The sequence below is a fragment of the Lonchura striata genome, chromosome 10 (genome assembly GCF_050655825.1).
Source record: "Lonchura striata isolate lonStrDom1 chromosome 10, ASM5065582v1, whole genome shotgun sequence".
In the NCBI taxonomy this organism is placed as follows: domain Eukaryota; kingdom Metazoa; phylum Chordata; class Aves; order Passeriformes; family Estrildidae; genus Lonchura; species Lonchura striata.
The window spans coordinates 25,075,174-25,087,683 of record NC_140712.1 but is presented as its reverse complement, the minus strand read 5'-3'; the positions used below and the strand labels follow the sequence as shown (position 1 = coordinate 25,087,683).

General features: G+C 55.4%; 2 protein-coding genes across 6 annotated transcripts; both read left to right on the top strand.

Annotated features, from left to right (window-relative positions):
• Positions 1–372: 372 nt before the first annotated feature.
• PDIA3 (protein disulfide isomerase family A member 3) lies at positions 373–8,036 on the top strand. The gene is made up of 13 exons (XM_021541822.3): positions 373–604; positions 680–758; positions 1,406–1,523; positions 1,895–2,002; positions 2,879–3,008; positions 3,463–3,579; positions 4,003–4,128; positions 4,538–4,720; positions 5,259–5,367; positions 6,179–6,307; positions 6,723–6,802; positions 7,292–7,349; positions 7,633–8,036. The coding sequence occupies exons 1-13, from the start codon at positions 435–437 to the stop codon at positions 7,750–7,752; spliced, it is 1,527 nt and encodes a 508-aa protein (XP_021397497.1). The 5' UTR covers positions 373–434; the 3' UTR covers positions 7,753–8,036.
• A 2,140-nt stretch (positions 8,037–10,176) lies between these two features.
• On the top strand, positions 10,177–12,251 carry LOC144246941 (peptidyl-prolyl cis-trans isomerase FKBP8-like). 5 transcript variants are annotated; one of them, XR_014957729.1, is made up of 5 exons: positions 10,177–11,007; positions 11,141–11,358; positions 11,431–11,603; positions 11,682–11,992; positions 12,082–12,127. XR_014957729.1 is itself a non-coding variant. In XM_085589141.1 (5 exons), exons 1-5 carry the CDS (start codon positions 10,316–10,318, stop codon positions 12,116–12,118), a joined length of 1,380 nt encoding a protein of 459 aa, XP_085445267.1. In that variant the 5' UTR covers positions 10,177–10,315; the 3' UTR covers positions 12,119–12,251. The 5 variants fall into 5 exon arrangements, 4 of the variants coding, with proteins under 4 accessions (XP_085445267.1, XP_085445270.1, XP_085445269.1 ...); XM_085589141.1 differs by having other exon boundaries at positions 11,431–11,759; positions 11,889–11,992; positions 12,082–12,251; XM_085589144.1 differs by having other exon boundaries at positions 10,177–10,550; positions 10,662–11,007; positions 11,431–11,759; positions 11,889–12,183.
• Positions 12,252–12,510: the final 259 nt, after the last annotated feature.

The following is a 12,510-nucleotide window of genomic DNA, read 5'->3' as shown; positions in this document are numbered from 1 at the left end:
GCACGTGCTGGGCACGTGTCACCGCCGCGCCGGCACTGCGCGACACAGACACGGTGGGGTTAATGCCCATCCCGCGGGTCAGCAAAGCTCCCGGACACCGACAGCCGACTCGGCAGCGCACGGCCCCATGTCCCGGCTGGGGAAAGGGAGGCGCTGTGATCGGCGCAACACAGCTCGGTGGAAGGGATGCACCGAGGACCGAAGACAGACCCAAACTCCGGCCCGCCGCCGCCGCCCGGGCAGCGCCGAGAACCGGCGGCCATGGGGCGGGCCCGGCGGCAGCCCCGCCGCCGCTGGCATGTGCCCCGTGACGCTCCGCCAATCAGGAGCTGCCACACGGCAGATCCGGATGCGGGGGCCGGACTTCCGGCTGCGGCCCCGGCGCTCCTTCAGCCGCCGCTCCGCGCCCCGCCGCTCCTGCCGCTCTCGCCGTCATGTCTGCGCCCCGGCCCCCGCAGCCGGCCCTGCCTGCCGCGCTGCTGCTGTTCCTGCTGCTCGCCCTCGGCGCGCGCGCTTCCGACGTGGTGGAGCTCAGCGATGCCGATTTCGAGAGCGGCCTGGCCGAGCGCCCGGGGCTGGTGCTCGTGGAGTTCTTCGCGCCCTGGTGAGGGGCCGCAGGGGGCGGGGGGCGGGCCGGGTGGGGCGCTCGGCCGGTCTTGACTCCCTTCCGTGCCCCTAGGTGCGGACACTGCAAGCGCCTGGCGCCGGAGTACGAGTCGGCCGCCACCCGGCTGAAGGGGATCGTGCCTCTCGTGAAGGTGAGCACGGGCTCCCGCCTTGGGGCGGACCCGGGGTCGGCAAGCCCCCAGGCTCCTGCTCTGCAGTCCTGGCGGACGTTGTTTCTTTGTTGCCTTGGAGCCCTGAAATAATCTGGAAGCTGGTCCTTGCAGGGCCGCAGCCGCGCAGAGGGTGTGTGAGGGCTCGCCTCAGCTGTGGAAATAGGCCTGCTCGGAGCTGTGTGATGAGGCTGAGAGCTAGCGCCGTGCTGCACATACCCACTGAGGCATGCTGGCTAGGAGCTCTCTTTTCTGTACAAAACTCATGGAGTTTTGTAAAATCAGCATCTCTCTCTCCCTTTACGGGAAGTGGCGTGGACTCTTGGCACCATAGCCTCCTGGTCAGGTCAGCCTGTTTTCTTCAAATGTTATATGAACTTCGGGACTGACAAGGTGCTGAGAAATTCCATGTCACTGATCGTAAGAAACTATTCTTTCCAGTATTTTTGTGGTGTGTAGCCTGGTCAAACTTGAAACTATTTTCAAGTATTTTCTCAGCTGTCTCATTATATTCTCAGTCTGGGCTGTTGAGTACCAGGCATGTGTGATGGGTATCCCTAGTCCCTTGTCTGGCATCAGTGTGTTAGGGCTGGATCTCAGTCACAGTAGCAAGGTTTCTTTTCCTTTAGGTTGATTGTACAGCAAACTCCAACACCTGTAACAAATATGGAGTCAGTGGATATCCCACATTAAAGATTTTTCGAGATGGAGAAGAGGCAGGGACCTATGACGGGCCCAGAACAGCAGGTAAGAACTGTTTGGCAGTATCTGATTTGCTGAGCTGCTGCAGGAGGCAGCATGTAACAGCCAGGGATGCAGAGAAGGTTCACACCTGCACATACACACCCCATCCCCTTACCCTCTCCAGAACTCTTTGTGCTGGCAAAGCTTGGGATGTTTATTTTCCTTTAAAGGTGAAAGTTTCCACATTAGCATCTAGTTTCCAGCATGCTAGAAAGCTCCTGTGTGCAGCTGATGGGAGCAATCCTTCAGTTCATATATTTATCGTATGGGACATATGTATGGATTCTGCAGAAACAATTTCTGGTTTAGGAAACTTTAAAAATGTCTTGTGGAACTTGTATTGATCCCTTTAATTATTTTACTTATCTCTCAAGATGGGATTGTCAGCCACCTCAAGAAACAGGCGGGACCTGCTTCGGTGGCTCTCGGTTCTTTGGCTGAGTTTGAGAAGTTCATTGGCGATAAAGATGCTTCTGTCGTGGGTGAGTAGAGGTGGTGCATCCTGAAATGACTGGGCTCCGGGAGCTCGTGTGGAAAGAGCAGAGGCAGTTCCACAGGCTGCAGCAAATGAAATTCCAGATGGACATGAAGAGAACCACTGCCGCTAATGGGAACAGTAAAGCCCTAGAACATGTATCCGGAGGGATTTTAAAATGTTCTGCCTGGGAGATTTTCACAACTTAGTTGAACAAAGCTCTGAGCAACCTAGTCTGACTGGGGCTAGTCCTGCTTCAAGTGGGAGAATGGACCAGAGGACCTGTGGGTATTCCCTCCAAATTTTTTTCTTTTTTTTTTTTTCCCTTGGCTGCCTGGCTTTGTTTGCACCCCTGGCATTATAGTATATGTTTTCCAAAGGTTGTTGCTTTCTTGGCTGGCTGACAACAGATACCTTTGGGTTGCTTTGGGTGCGTTTGTTGCTCTGATGGCAACAAAGGCCATTGAGGCCTGTTGGCATTGGGTGTCTGTGGTTACATGTGGCAACAGCAGACGGTGCAAATCAGGTGCCATCTTGTAGTTATGACCACATGAGTATTAACCAGCATTCCTCAACTTACTGTTATTAAGTGGCAGTTGTTATACAATCACCAGTGGATGTTTGGGTGATCAGGAGATAGTTGTCCTTGGCTGAATGACCAACTTGGGCTTCTCCCGAGTAACTTTTCTGCTGCTGGAAAGGGTGGGGGGTGTGCAAGGAGGTCCCCAAAAATGGGAGAAAAGCTTTCAAAAGTAAACACCTCAACATACACTGAAGGACTGGATTCAGGATTGATCCAGTGCATTGTAGAGAAAAATGCTGAGACCTGCAGAGGGTCCAGAGCTGGGTTGGTTTGAGGTCACAGTCTGCCTTTCTGCTGCAGGCTTCTTTGGTGATGCATCTGGGGATGCTTATTCGGAGTTCATGAAAGCAGCCAACAGCCTCAGGGATAACTATCGCTTTGCGCACACCACTGAGGAGCAGCTGGTCCAGAAGTACGAGGAAGATGGAGAGTAAGTTACTTAATATGAAGATTTCTTATTATTTAGTCATTTGGAACAAATTCATGGATTCCACTTAAATGGTTTCAGTTTCTAAGCACAGCTTAAGGTCTGGTTTCTTAGTCAGCTGACAGTAGTGTTTCTTTTGAATTGAGATAGAAAGGTGTAAATGGTCTCTGAAGTGTTTGTGTCTGCCTCTGTGGCAAGTATCTCAACAGAGACATTTTGTTTCGTATTCTTTGTTATGGTGGGAGTTTTGTTTCTCATTGTGGCCTCTGAATCATGGAGAAGGCTCTAACAGCTACACCTAGTGCACTAGTGCCATCAAGAAACTAGACACTGTTGTTTGAGCTATCAATGGCGAGTGGGGATTGTCACTGGAGAGTGAGTTTTTGCCTCATCTGGCTGCTGTCCTTGGACTCGCAGGGACACTTTTAACTAATTCACAATACCTGCTTCTCCACAGAGGTATTGTCCTATTCCGTCCTCCACGCCTGACCAACAAGTTTGAGGAGAGCTCTATCAAGTATCCAGAAGAGAAAATCACCAGTGGAAAGATCAAGAAATTCATCCAGGAGAACATGTGAGTGATTCCTCTCCAACAAATGCAACAGAACTGGCCCCAGTTGGCTTTGGCCCTGTCAGAGCTTGTTTTTTCATTGCCGTCACTTCTGCTGCATGTTTCAGCACTGCTTCCCTTTGGGGGAACCTTCTTGAAATCCTGACATGGCTGTTGGTATGCACTCTCCATATTCTAACCATGATTCTGTTTAAAAACTGAACCTGTGAGAGCTGTGCTAGCTTTGGCCTTAACTGGGTCAGCTCTAGCCACTGATGCGGCAGGAGATGGAGCTTTGACTCAGAAAAACCTGAGCAGAAATGAGCAAAGCATTTCTTCCTGAGGCCTGATTGATCACTGGCATTTAACTCCTGGGTGGGAAGCAAGTGTGCTGTGTCAAGCCTGTTCTGGTGTCATGGACTCTGCTAATACCTCTCTTGTTGACAGCTTTGGCATCTGCCCTCACATGACTGAAGACAACAAAGACTTGATCCAGGGCAAGGACTTGCTGGTGGCATACTATGACGTTGACTATGAGAAGAATGCCAAGGGATCCAACTACTGGCGCAACAGGTGGGAGTGGTGGGGGTAAATTGGCCTCACACTGTTCCTGCTTTGCTGCAGTTCCATAGCTTGGGTGGCAATCCTCTGAAATTTTGTGTGATTGCTCTTGGATCCCGGGTCCTTGGGAACCTAGACCTTACCCACAAACTACCCAACTGCTCTGGTGTGCAATTCTGCCCTTCGTGCCTGAGACCCTGGGGTCACGCAGGTGGAGTATGCAAATGCAGCACTTGCCTCAGTCACCACAGACACTGGTCTGCTTCTCAGCACCATTTGTACAGGACTTGGCTCTGAAGAGCGCATTGTGCCACTGAATTCCGAGTCCAATGTGTATGCCATCTTCAAGGGTGTTACATCATGTAGAAGAAAATGTTCAAAGAAATAACACTTCATGGTTTTGTTTATTTTTTCCCCTCAGAGTTATGATGATTGCAAAGAAGTTCTTGGATGCTGGCCACAAACTGTCTTATGCTGTTGCTAGTCGAAAAACCTTTGGCCATGAGCTTTCTGAGTTTGGTCTGGACAGCAGTGTGGGTGAGGCCCCCGTCGTTGCCATCAGAACTGCCAAAGGAGATAAATATGTCATGCAAGAAGAGTTCTCGTGAGTTCTTGAACTTGACGGTAATGGGTCTCGTTTGATGGACTTTGGTCTAGAGGTCTCTGACCAGATGGTAGTTTGTTAGCTTCAAGGAAACAGGAAATCTGGCTGTTGTAGCTGGAAGAAGCAATTGCTGGGTCAAAATGGCTCCTGCTCATGTGTTTTCCTAGTCTCTATAAAGCTTACAGCCCTTCCTGTTATACAAAGGGAGAGAATTTAATTCAAGATCCTGACATTCTGATTAGGAATTAGGGTGCAATAAAGAGCAGAAGAATTCATTGTACCTTTCATTTTGAAAAAAACCTGAAGAATGCTGGAAGGCCTAAAACTTTGAATGGGATGTTCATCCAGCCTCCTGTCAGAGCCCTTAAGGACATTGCTGCACTTCTTCTGGAGGTCTACTAAGCCAGCCTCAGACTGGTGCTGTCAGAGATGCAGGTGGCATCTGTTGTGTGGGTGGAAGTAGCTTAAATAAGCCTTGAAAGTTTCCCCCTCTCATCCTGTGTGTGTGATGGTGGCTGTAACATCACTTTTCTTTCAGCCGTGATGGAAAGGCTCTGGAGAGATTCCTGCAAGATTACTTTGATGGAAACTTGAAAAAATACCTGAAATCAGAGCCTGTCCCTGAAAGCAACGATGGCCCTGTAAAGGTGAGTGCTGCTTATGGCTGCAGAGACACTTCTCAGCAGCAGCTTCCTGTGCCTGTGTGAAGTGCTGGGAGTGAGGCATGGTGGTAGCTCAGGAGGCCTCTGTGCTGACAGACAGAGGAATTACTCACTCCCTTATTCCACTGTAGCTTTCTGAGGTGATGGAGACATGCAGCTTGCAGTTGGGTTCTATTTTTTTTTTTTTTTTCTCTTAGCATACTAACTGCTGCTTGGCCCCAGCAGTTATGTGCTTTGTGAGTGCAGCAGCATCCAGATTTCCAGGGCTTATACAAAGGCTTGTCCTCTTGGTTTGTGCTCAGTCCTTCATAGTATGGTCTTCCTGTTGATTGTGATTGCACTATTTTAGGGATCTCCCTGTTTATCTCGTCATTGAAGTCTGGTAAAATTCCTGCCTTTCACCCTCCCAGGCAATTCTGCCCTGAGTAAGAGCATTCCATGACCTAGCTTTTTGATGAGAGCCTTACACAGGTGTGCAAGTCATGGGATTCACAGATGTTTTTGGGGCAGTGGGGATGGCCTCAGCCAGTCCTGCTGATTGCTTGCTGGGATTAAAAAGAAATGGCTTTATCTTCCTGCGAGGACGCCGTATGCAGGCCTCACTTGTAGGTCGTGCTGGTAACTTACGGCAGGTTTTTACCTGCATGGTGCAGATGAGGAGTGCTGTTTGGTTCTGCTGCTCGCTGTGCAGGTGTGGGAGACCCAGACTTGGGTGGAGGGTGGATTGTGGAGCATGTCATGTCATCGCCTCATCTCTGACTTCAAAGGAACTAATTGGTGTGATCAACCCTTACAGGTGGTGGTGGCTGAGAACTTTGATGAAATTGTTAATGCACAAGACAAAGATGTCCTGATAGAGTTTTATGCACCGTGGTGCGGCCACTGCAAGAATCTGGAGCCCAAATACAAAGAATTGGGGGAGAAGGTAAGTATGAGATTCTTGCAAATGTGAACTAGAATTTTGCAGCACTAAATGATCCTGCAGGTTCTTTCTAGCCTCTGTGACAATGGGGCATAATTGTGCCTTCCTGAGGACTACAAATGTTGGTCTCTTTGCGGAGTGCAGATATCTTGCAGCAGGATCTGTGGTAGCAACCACACTGGTATATTTAGTCTGTGTTACTGGCTAGGGCACAGGAATATTCCCAGATTCAGTGACTGGCCTCAACTGCCTAAGTTTCTTTTTGGGTCTTCTGCATGGTGATAATCTCACACGTAGTGGGGGTTGGTGAAGTGGCATTCCCTATGCATGGTCCTCTGACAGCACTGTCCCAGATCATGCTGACTGCTGGGTTCCTGGATTTTGGAAATGATTACCAATGGGTTCTTTCTACCCACAGCTCAGCAGAGATCCCAATATTGTAATTGCCAAAATGGACGCTACAGCCAATGATGTGCCTTCTCCCTATGAAGTCCGAGGGTAGGTCTGACTGCTGTGACACCGCATGTCAGTGCATGAGTCCTGCTCTGTCTGACTTGGGGCACAGCACTGAAGGGCTGAAGGAGCCTCATGGGGAAGGGTGTGGGGGTTGCCAGGCAATAATAGCTAGGTGACTGCTGGGCAATGGCTTGATGTGGAGAAAACAAAATACACTAATCTGCCTGGCTTCTCCAGGATTCTGTGTCCTGGGTCTGCCTGGAGGTCTGTCCTGCTGCTTTGGAATCTGCTGAGATTCTGTTCCTGGCAGTGTGAAAACAAATCTGGGCTTGCTGTTCCAAAAGCAGTTCAGCTAGCAAACTTGAACCTGTGAGCTCAGCTGGGCTCTTGAAGACCACACTTGGTGCCTCAGAGCCACTGAAGCTGTGCCATGTTAAGCCACGGAAGTGTGGGGTATGAGTCCCTTCAGTTGGGGCTGGTCTGGTAGAAATCAGAGCATCTCAGGAGCTCATGTGTTTCTTCTCTCTCCAGTTTCCCCACCATCTATTTTGCTCCAGCTGGCAAGAAGCAGAGTCCAAAGAAGTATGAGGTGAATATTTTGCTGTTCTTGATGCTTTGTAAAGAAGTGAAGAGCATCCAGGTGTTCTAATTATACTCAAGCCTCTTTGGAGTTGGGGGTGGCACTGTGTCCTGTTAACCCTGGGAACACACCTGATGGTACCTGCTGGGAGCATTGTACTTTGTGTCGTAGGCCCTGGGGGGAACTCTGCTTGCAGTCACCTGGGTCTCCTCCCAGGCACCTGACCCCCCTTCAGGAAAGGGGAAGTCCATGGTGGATACAGCTCTGCCTGACTGTCACTTGCTTTCTGCAGGGGGGCAGAGAAGTGAGTGACTTCATCAGCTACCTGAAGCGGGAGGCAACCAACACTCCTGTGCTGCAGGAGGAAGAGAAATCCAAGAAATCCAAGAAGAAGGTGAAGGAGGATTTGTAAAGTACCTGCTTGCCACCTTGTCAGGAGGAGCTCTATATGAATCGGGGAAACACTGGTCAGATAGGGGCCAGTTCTGGGCTGTGGAGAGCCAGTGGCCATGCGGGCAGAGGAGCCCCAGCTGCTGTATCTAGTAATGTTTAATTTCCTGCCGTCTCTTAGCTGCACTGTTGTGGGGCTCCCCAGGTTTGTTTTGTGGTTTCAGAGGGGTGGGGGTACAGTTATTTTCTAATTTTTTTTGTACATTTGGAGAAGTGAAACAATAAAATGACCCCCTTAAGACCAAATGTCCCTGTCCTGGGGCAACCCATCAGACCTAGCAATGGGTTCCTGTTCTCCATAGGCAGCAGCTTCCTGCTGCAAGTTATTCCCTACAGTGAGCCCTCCTAGCCCCTGCTTTCAGCCCATTATCCTCTTTCTTTAGCTGCCCAAGCCCCTCCAGAATGTAGCAGCAACAGCTATCCCAATGTGTTGGGCTTTGGGTGCTGTATTTACACACATTTTGGACTGGGGAATTGTGGTCACAAATGCCTTTGCTGTGTGCTGCCCTAGCGAGTTCAGAGGTACATGGTGCTCACTGTGACTGTTGGATTGCAGCAGTGCAGGCATATGGAGCAAACTGGCAAGGGCCTTGCTCGTCAGCAGCAGAAAATCAGCTTTGAAGCTGGTGCACGAATAGTTTGGTATAAGAGCGAGTGTTACTATCTACAGCCTCTACCCAAACACAGGTAGGCCAGGGCCAAGGGTGTTTGTTACAGTCAAGTGCTTGGCTGTGGTGAGAGCGAATACAACCAGTTAACTATTCCTTCTCACGCTGAGAAACAGGCTGGTAGCTGTGGGTCTCTCTTCAGGAGGATAGGAGTAGACCATGTGGTGTGGGCTGTGACTGACCATCTGAGGGTGTTCCGCTTTCCTTTGGGGAAGGGCAGGAAAGAGATGGGCGGACCAGGTAGGAGCTGTTGTCCTGATTCTGTGTTCCTTTACTAAATGCAAGTTGAAGTGAGGGTCAGCACACTCAAAGTATTGCTTCATGGCAGCAGGTAATATGGCAAGAACCAGAGCTTGCTTTCTCTGTGGCTTCCTCCCCCACAGCTCAAAGCCCAGGTGGTGCTGGAGTTTTCCAAATACAGTAGCTCATGCAAGGCTTAGGCTGTACTTCTTTGACTACAGTAACTGCAGTACAATTTCTTTTGCAGCTCCATTAGCATCTCAAACCACATTTCCCTTTTGTGCTCTGCTGCTGTGGTAGCTGCTCTGCCCCTAATGTATGCGGGTGTCTAGGCACCTTTGGAGGAGCATGTGATGTCCAGTGGTCCCTGCACAGACTGGCAGGAGCCCTGCACCTGTCTGTCTGGAGCACTCTTGCAAGGAAAAGGAATACAGCAAGCTCCCCTGACAGCTGGCAATTACCCATGTTACACCAGACTGGAATGCTGCTTCCTTGCTGGGCAGGACAGTGCTCTCCATCAAGCCAAGGAGAGCTAGGGACGTGGTTCTAATCCTGGCTTTGCTCCCTGCTCTGTGACTGTTGACCTGGTGGCAGCTGGGGCACTGAACACAGGTAAAACTCTTCAGCATGTTTGGCCCAGAGCATCACTGCTGGTGCTCAGAGCAGCCTGGGTGAAGTTGGCACAGGCCTAGGGAAACTTTCTGGCAGAAGGGACAGAGGATGAGGAAGGGTTGTGGTGGTGGCTGCCTAGATAACCCTCACTATGCTACAACTGCATTGAAGGAATAAGGTTCAATTGAGGAGAAACAGGCATCTGATGAAGGATTTGTATATTTGATGCCTGGAACACTTGGCAAACAGGGTGGCTACAGACCTTGCTTGCAGTGAGACCTGCATGGAGAGCTGGCCCTGGGTAAGGGGGAAGCCACCACCTAAAGTAACACATTCCCCGAGTTGGCTCAGGCTTTAGCAAAAGATCGGGTCTTTGTTTCTGGTTCTCCCCATGCAGCCATGGCCCTCCACGGAGCTGGGAATGAGCTAGCCCCAGGTGTTTCAGAGCTGGAGCAGTTGGCGCTCCTTCAAAGACAGGTCTGGATGAGCAAGGAAAAAACTGCAGCAACAGTTTGCTTGGGAGGACTCGCTTCTTGCAGAATTAGGCTTTTGCTATGAGACAGCTTTGGATGGAGGCATTCAAAGTGATTCTTACGCTGGTAGCTGGGATAAGCCAGAGACTCGGCCCACAGCCTCGGTACCGGAGACGCCGGGCCGCGGCATTGCCTGGAACGCGCGACGGCGGCGGGCGGGCGGTCCCGAGGGGCAGCAGCGGGCGGGGCGGGCGGCGGGAGCCCCGTGGCGGGGCTCGCCCTGGCCCAGCTATTTTTGCCGCCGACCCGGACTAATCCCCTGAGCCGCTTCCCGGCATTAGGTAACGGCGCGGCGGCATGCGCTCCGCGGTGTCCCCGGCCCGGGCAACCCCCGGCAGTCGCGGCGCGGCGGGACGGGCGGCGACACGCCCGGTGCGGGCTGGGGGCCGTGGGCACCCGCCGCCGAACCCCGCGTGGGCCCGGACCGAGGCCAGCAGGTAGCGGCGGGTGGCGAGGGGGGCCGGGGGCGGACATGCCGGGCCCGTCGCCCGGCGGCTCTCCGGAGAGGGAAACGGGGGCCGGCGAGCGGCCGCGGAGGCCTGGCCGGGACCGGCGGGTGCGGTTCCGGCTGCCTCACACCGCCATCGCGGTGCCGTCGGTGCGCGAGGAGGAGCAGCTCTTCTACCGGCGGCTGGAGGCGCTGGCAGTGCCGGGGCCCGGCGGCTTCGGGCCGCTCTTCGCTTCCGACAGTTGGAGCGACTTGACGGGTGAGTGCCGACGGGCCTCAGGGCCAGCCCAGGCCGGGACCGGACAGAGTGGAGCAAGGAATGCCAATTTCGGGACTCCCGGCTTGGCTCTCAGCGCCTCCTCCCTCGCAGAGGACCGGCTGCTGCGGAAACGCGTGGTGCGGGCCGGGCTGGGCGGGCCGCGGCCGCTGCCGGGCCAAGAGGTGTCCGTGAAGCTGCTGGGCGCCCTGGAGGACGGCGGGCTGGTGGAGCGGGACCCGCGGCTCATCTTCGTGCCGGGTCACGGGGACGTCGTGCAGGTGAGCCCGAACCGGTGCGCGGTTCAGTGCCGTGCGAGCTCAGCGCCGCCGTGGGCCCCGACCCGCCAGCCCCACCGTGCCCGTCCACAGGCTCTGGAGCTGGGCGTCCCCACCATGCAGCCCGGGGAGGTTTCCTTCTTCCTCGCCGCTTTCCCCTACGCCTATGGCCGCCCGGGCAGGTAAGGCGAGCGGGCAGGGGGCGGGAGGGCAGACGGACCGGGGCGGGCAGGCAAGAGGGACGGGCGAGGACAGGACCAGAGCCGGTGGCGCCGGCAGGGCAGGGGTCGCGGGCAGCCGGCGCTGTACCAGCAGGGAGCCCGACGTGCCGCCCGAGGCGCCGCTGCTGTTCGAGGTGACGCTGCTGGAGGTGCGGGACGGCCCCGACCCGCAGCCGCTGCTACCCGCCGTCCGTCTGCGCCTGGGCTCGCAGCGCAGGGAGCGGGGCAACTTCCACTTCGCGCGGGGTGACTTCGCCGCGGCGCTGCGATCGTACCGGCTGTCCCTGCGTGCCCTAGACGGCCCCGCCGCCGGTGAGACCGGACGGAAGGGGGAGGGCCCGGGGCTGTGGAGCTGGGGCGCTGAGGCCGCAACTCGCCCCGCAGCTCCGCCCGGGCCCGAGGAGGAAGAGGAGCTGCGGGAGCAGCGTGTGAAGTGCCTCAACAACTGCGCGGCTGCCGAGCTGAAGCTGGGGCGGACGGAAGAGGCGCTGGCGGCCTGCGAGGCGGCCCTGCGGATCAGCCCCGACAACGGTCGGGCGTTGGTCCGGCGCGGGCAGGTGGGACTCGCATCGTTCCGCATCGCCCCGCTCCCCTCGGCCCAGCCGTCCAGCTACCGTCCGCTCCTCTCCCCGCAGCTTCTGGCAGAGCAGGGGCGGGACGCAGAGGCGGCGCTCGTCCTGAGGAGAGCCCTGGAGCTGGACCCGGCCAGCAAGGTGTGGGAGGCGGGGTGCGAGGGCGGGCGGTGGTCCTACGGCACCTGGTACTTGAAGCGACGGGGAGGAAGAGGATCCCACAGCATTTGGTGGGTCGGGTGTCCCACCGCAGCCGCACCTCGTCCGTAGGTGATCCACACCGAGCTCTCACGGCTGGCGAAGCGCCAGAGCCCTCCATCCGGTACCGGCCCGCAGAACCCCCGCCACGACCCGATACCGCCGCCGAGCCCCGCGTGCGTAGGCGAATTGGGCTGTGCAGGGACGGATGCCCGTCCCGCACCCTCTTGGCGCGCATAGCGCTTATAGCCGTCCCTCCCTGTAGATCCCCCGCACCGCCCTCGGCGGAAGGAGAGATCTGAGCGGCCCCGCAGCGCCTCAGAGCCTGACCGAAGAGATAGAGGAGTTCTCATACCGTCCTCCCCACATCGCCCCGCACTCCCGCGGGCGGAGAAGAAATCTGCGTGGGGAGGGCTGAGGGAGGGGCGGGACGGCGCCGGCCCCGTCCCGCACCGCCCGCACCGCTCTCCCAGCCTGGCAGCGCTCCCGCACGCCTCGTGACGTCACGGCGGGGGGCGGTCCCCCCGCGCTCCGCATCCTGTCGCGCGGAGGCGGCTGCGGCGCGTGCGCCGAACCTTCCGGCTTTTTCGCCCCCGCCGGCAGCAGGGAGGCCATAGCCCGCGGCCAATCAGGCGGGGCCTTGCCGCAGAGACGCGCCAATGGGAGTGCAGCGGGGGGTGGATCGGCGCAATGA

What these genes read in the sequence shown, in the direction of transcription:
- PDIA3 (XM_021541822.3), top strand. Translation starts at nt 435, where the DNA reads ATGTCTGCGCCCCGGCCCCCGCAGCCGGCCCTGCCTGCCGCGCTGCTG. An exon ending in GGATCGTGCCTCTCGTGAAG is followed by an intron (nt 759 to 1,405) that starts GTGAGCACGGGC and finishes CTTTTCCTTTAG; the next exon opens with GTTGATTGTACAGCAAACTC. An exon ending in TGACGGGCCCAGAACAGCAG is followed by an intron (nt 1,524 to 1,894) that starts GTAAGAACTGTT and finishes TTATCTCTCAAG; the next exon opens with ATGGGATTGTCAGCCACCTC.
- LOC144246941 (XM_085589141.1), top strand. Translation starts at nt 10,316, where the DNA reads ATGCCGGGCCCGTCGCCCGGCGGCTCTCCGGAGAGGGAAACGGGGGCC. An exon ending in GCCTATGGCCGCCCGGGCAG is followed by an intron (nt 11,008 to 11,140) that starts GTAAGGCGAGCG and finishes CTGTACCAGCAG; the next exon opens with GGAGCCCGACGTGCCGCCCG. An exon ending in ATACCGCCGCCGAGCCCCGC is followed by an intron (nt 11,993 to 12,081) that starts GTGCGTAGGCGA and finishes CCCTCCCTGTAG; the next exon opens with ATCCCCCGCACCGCCCTCGG.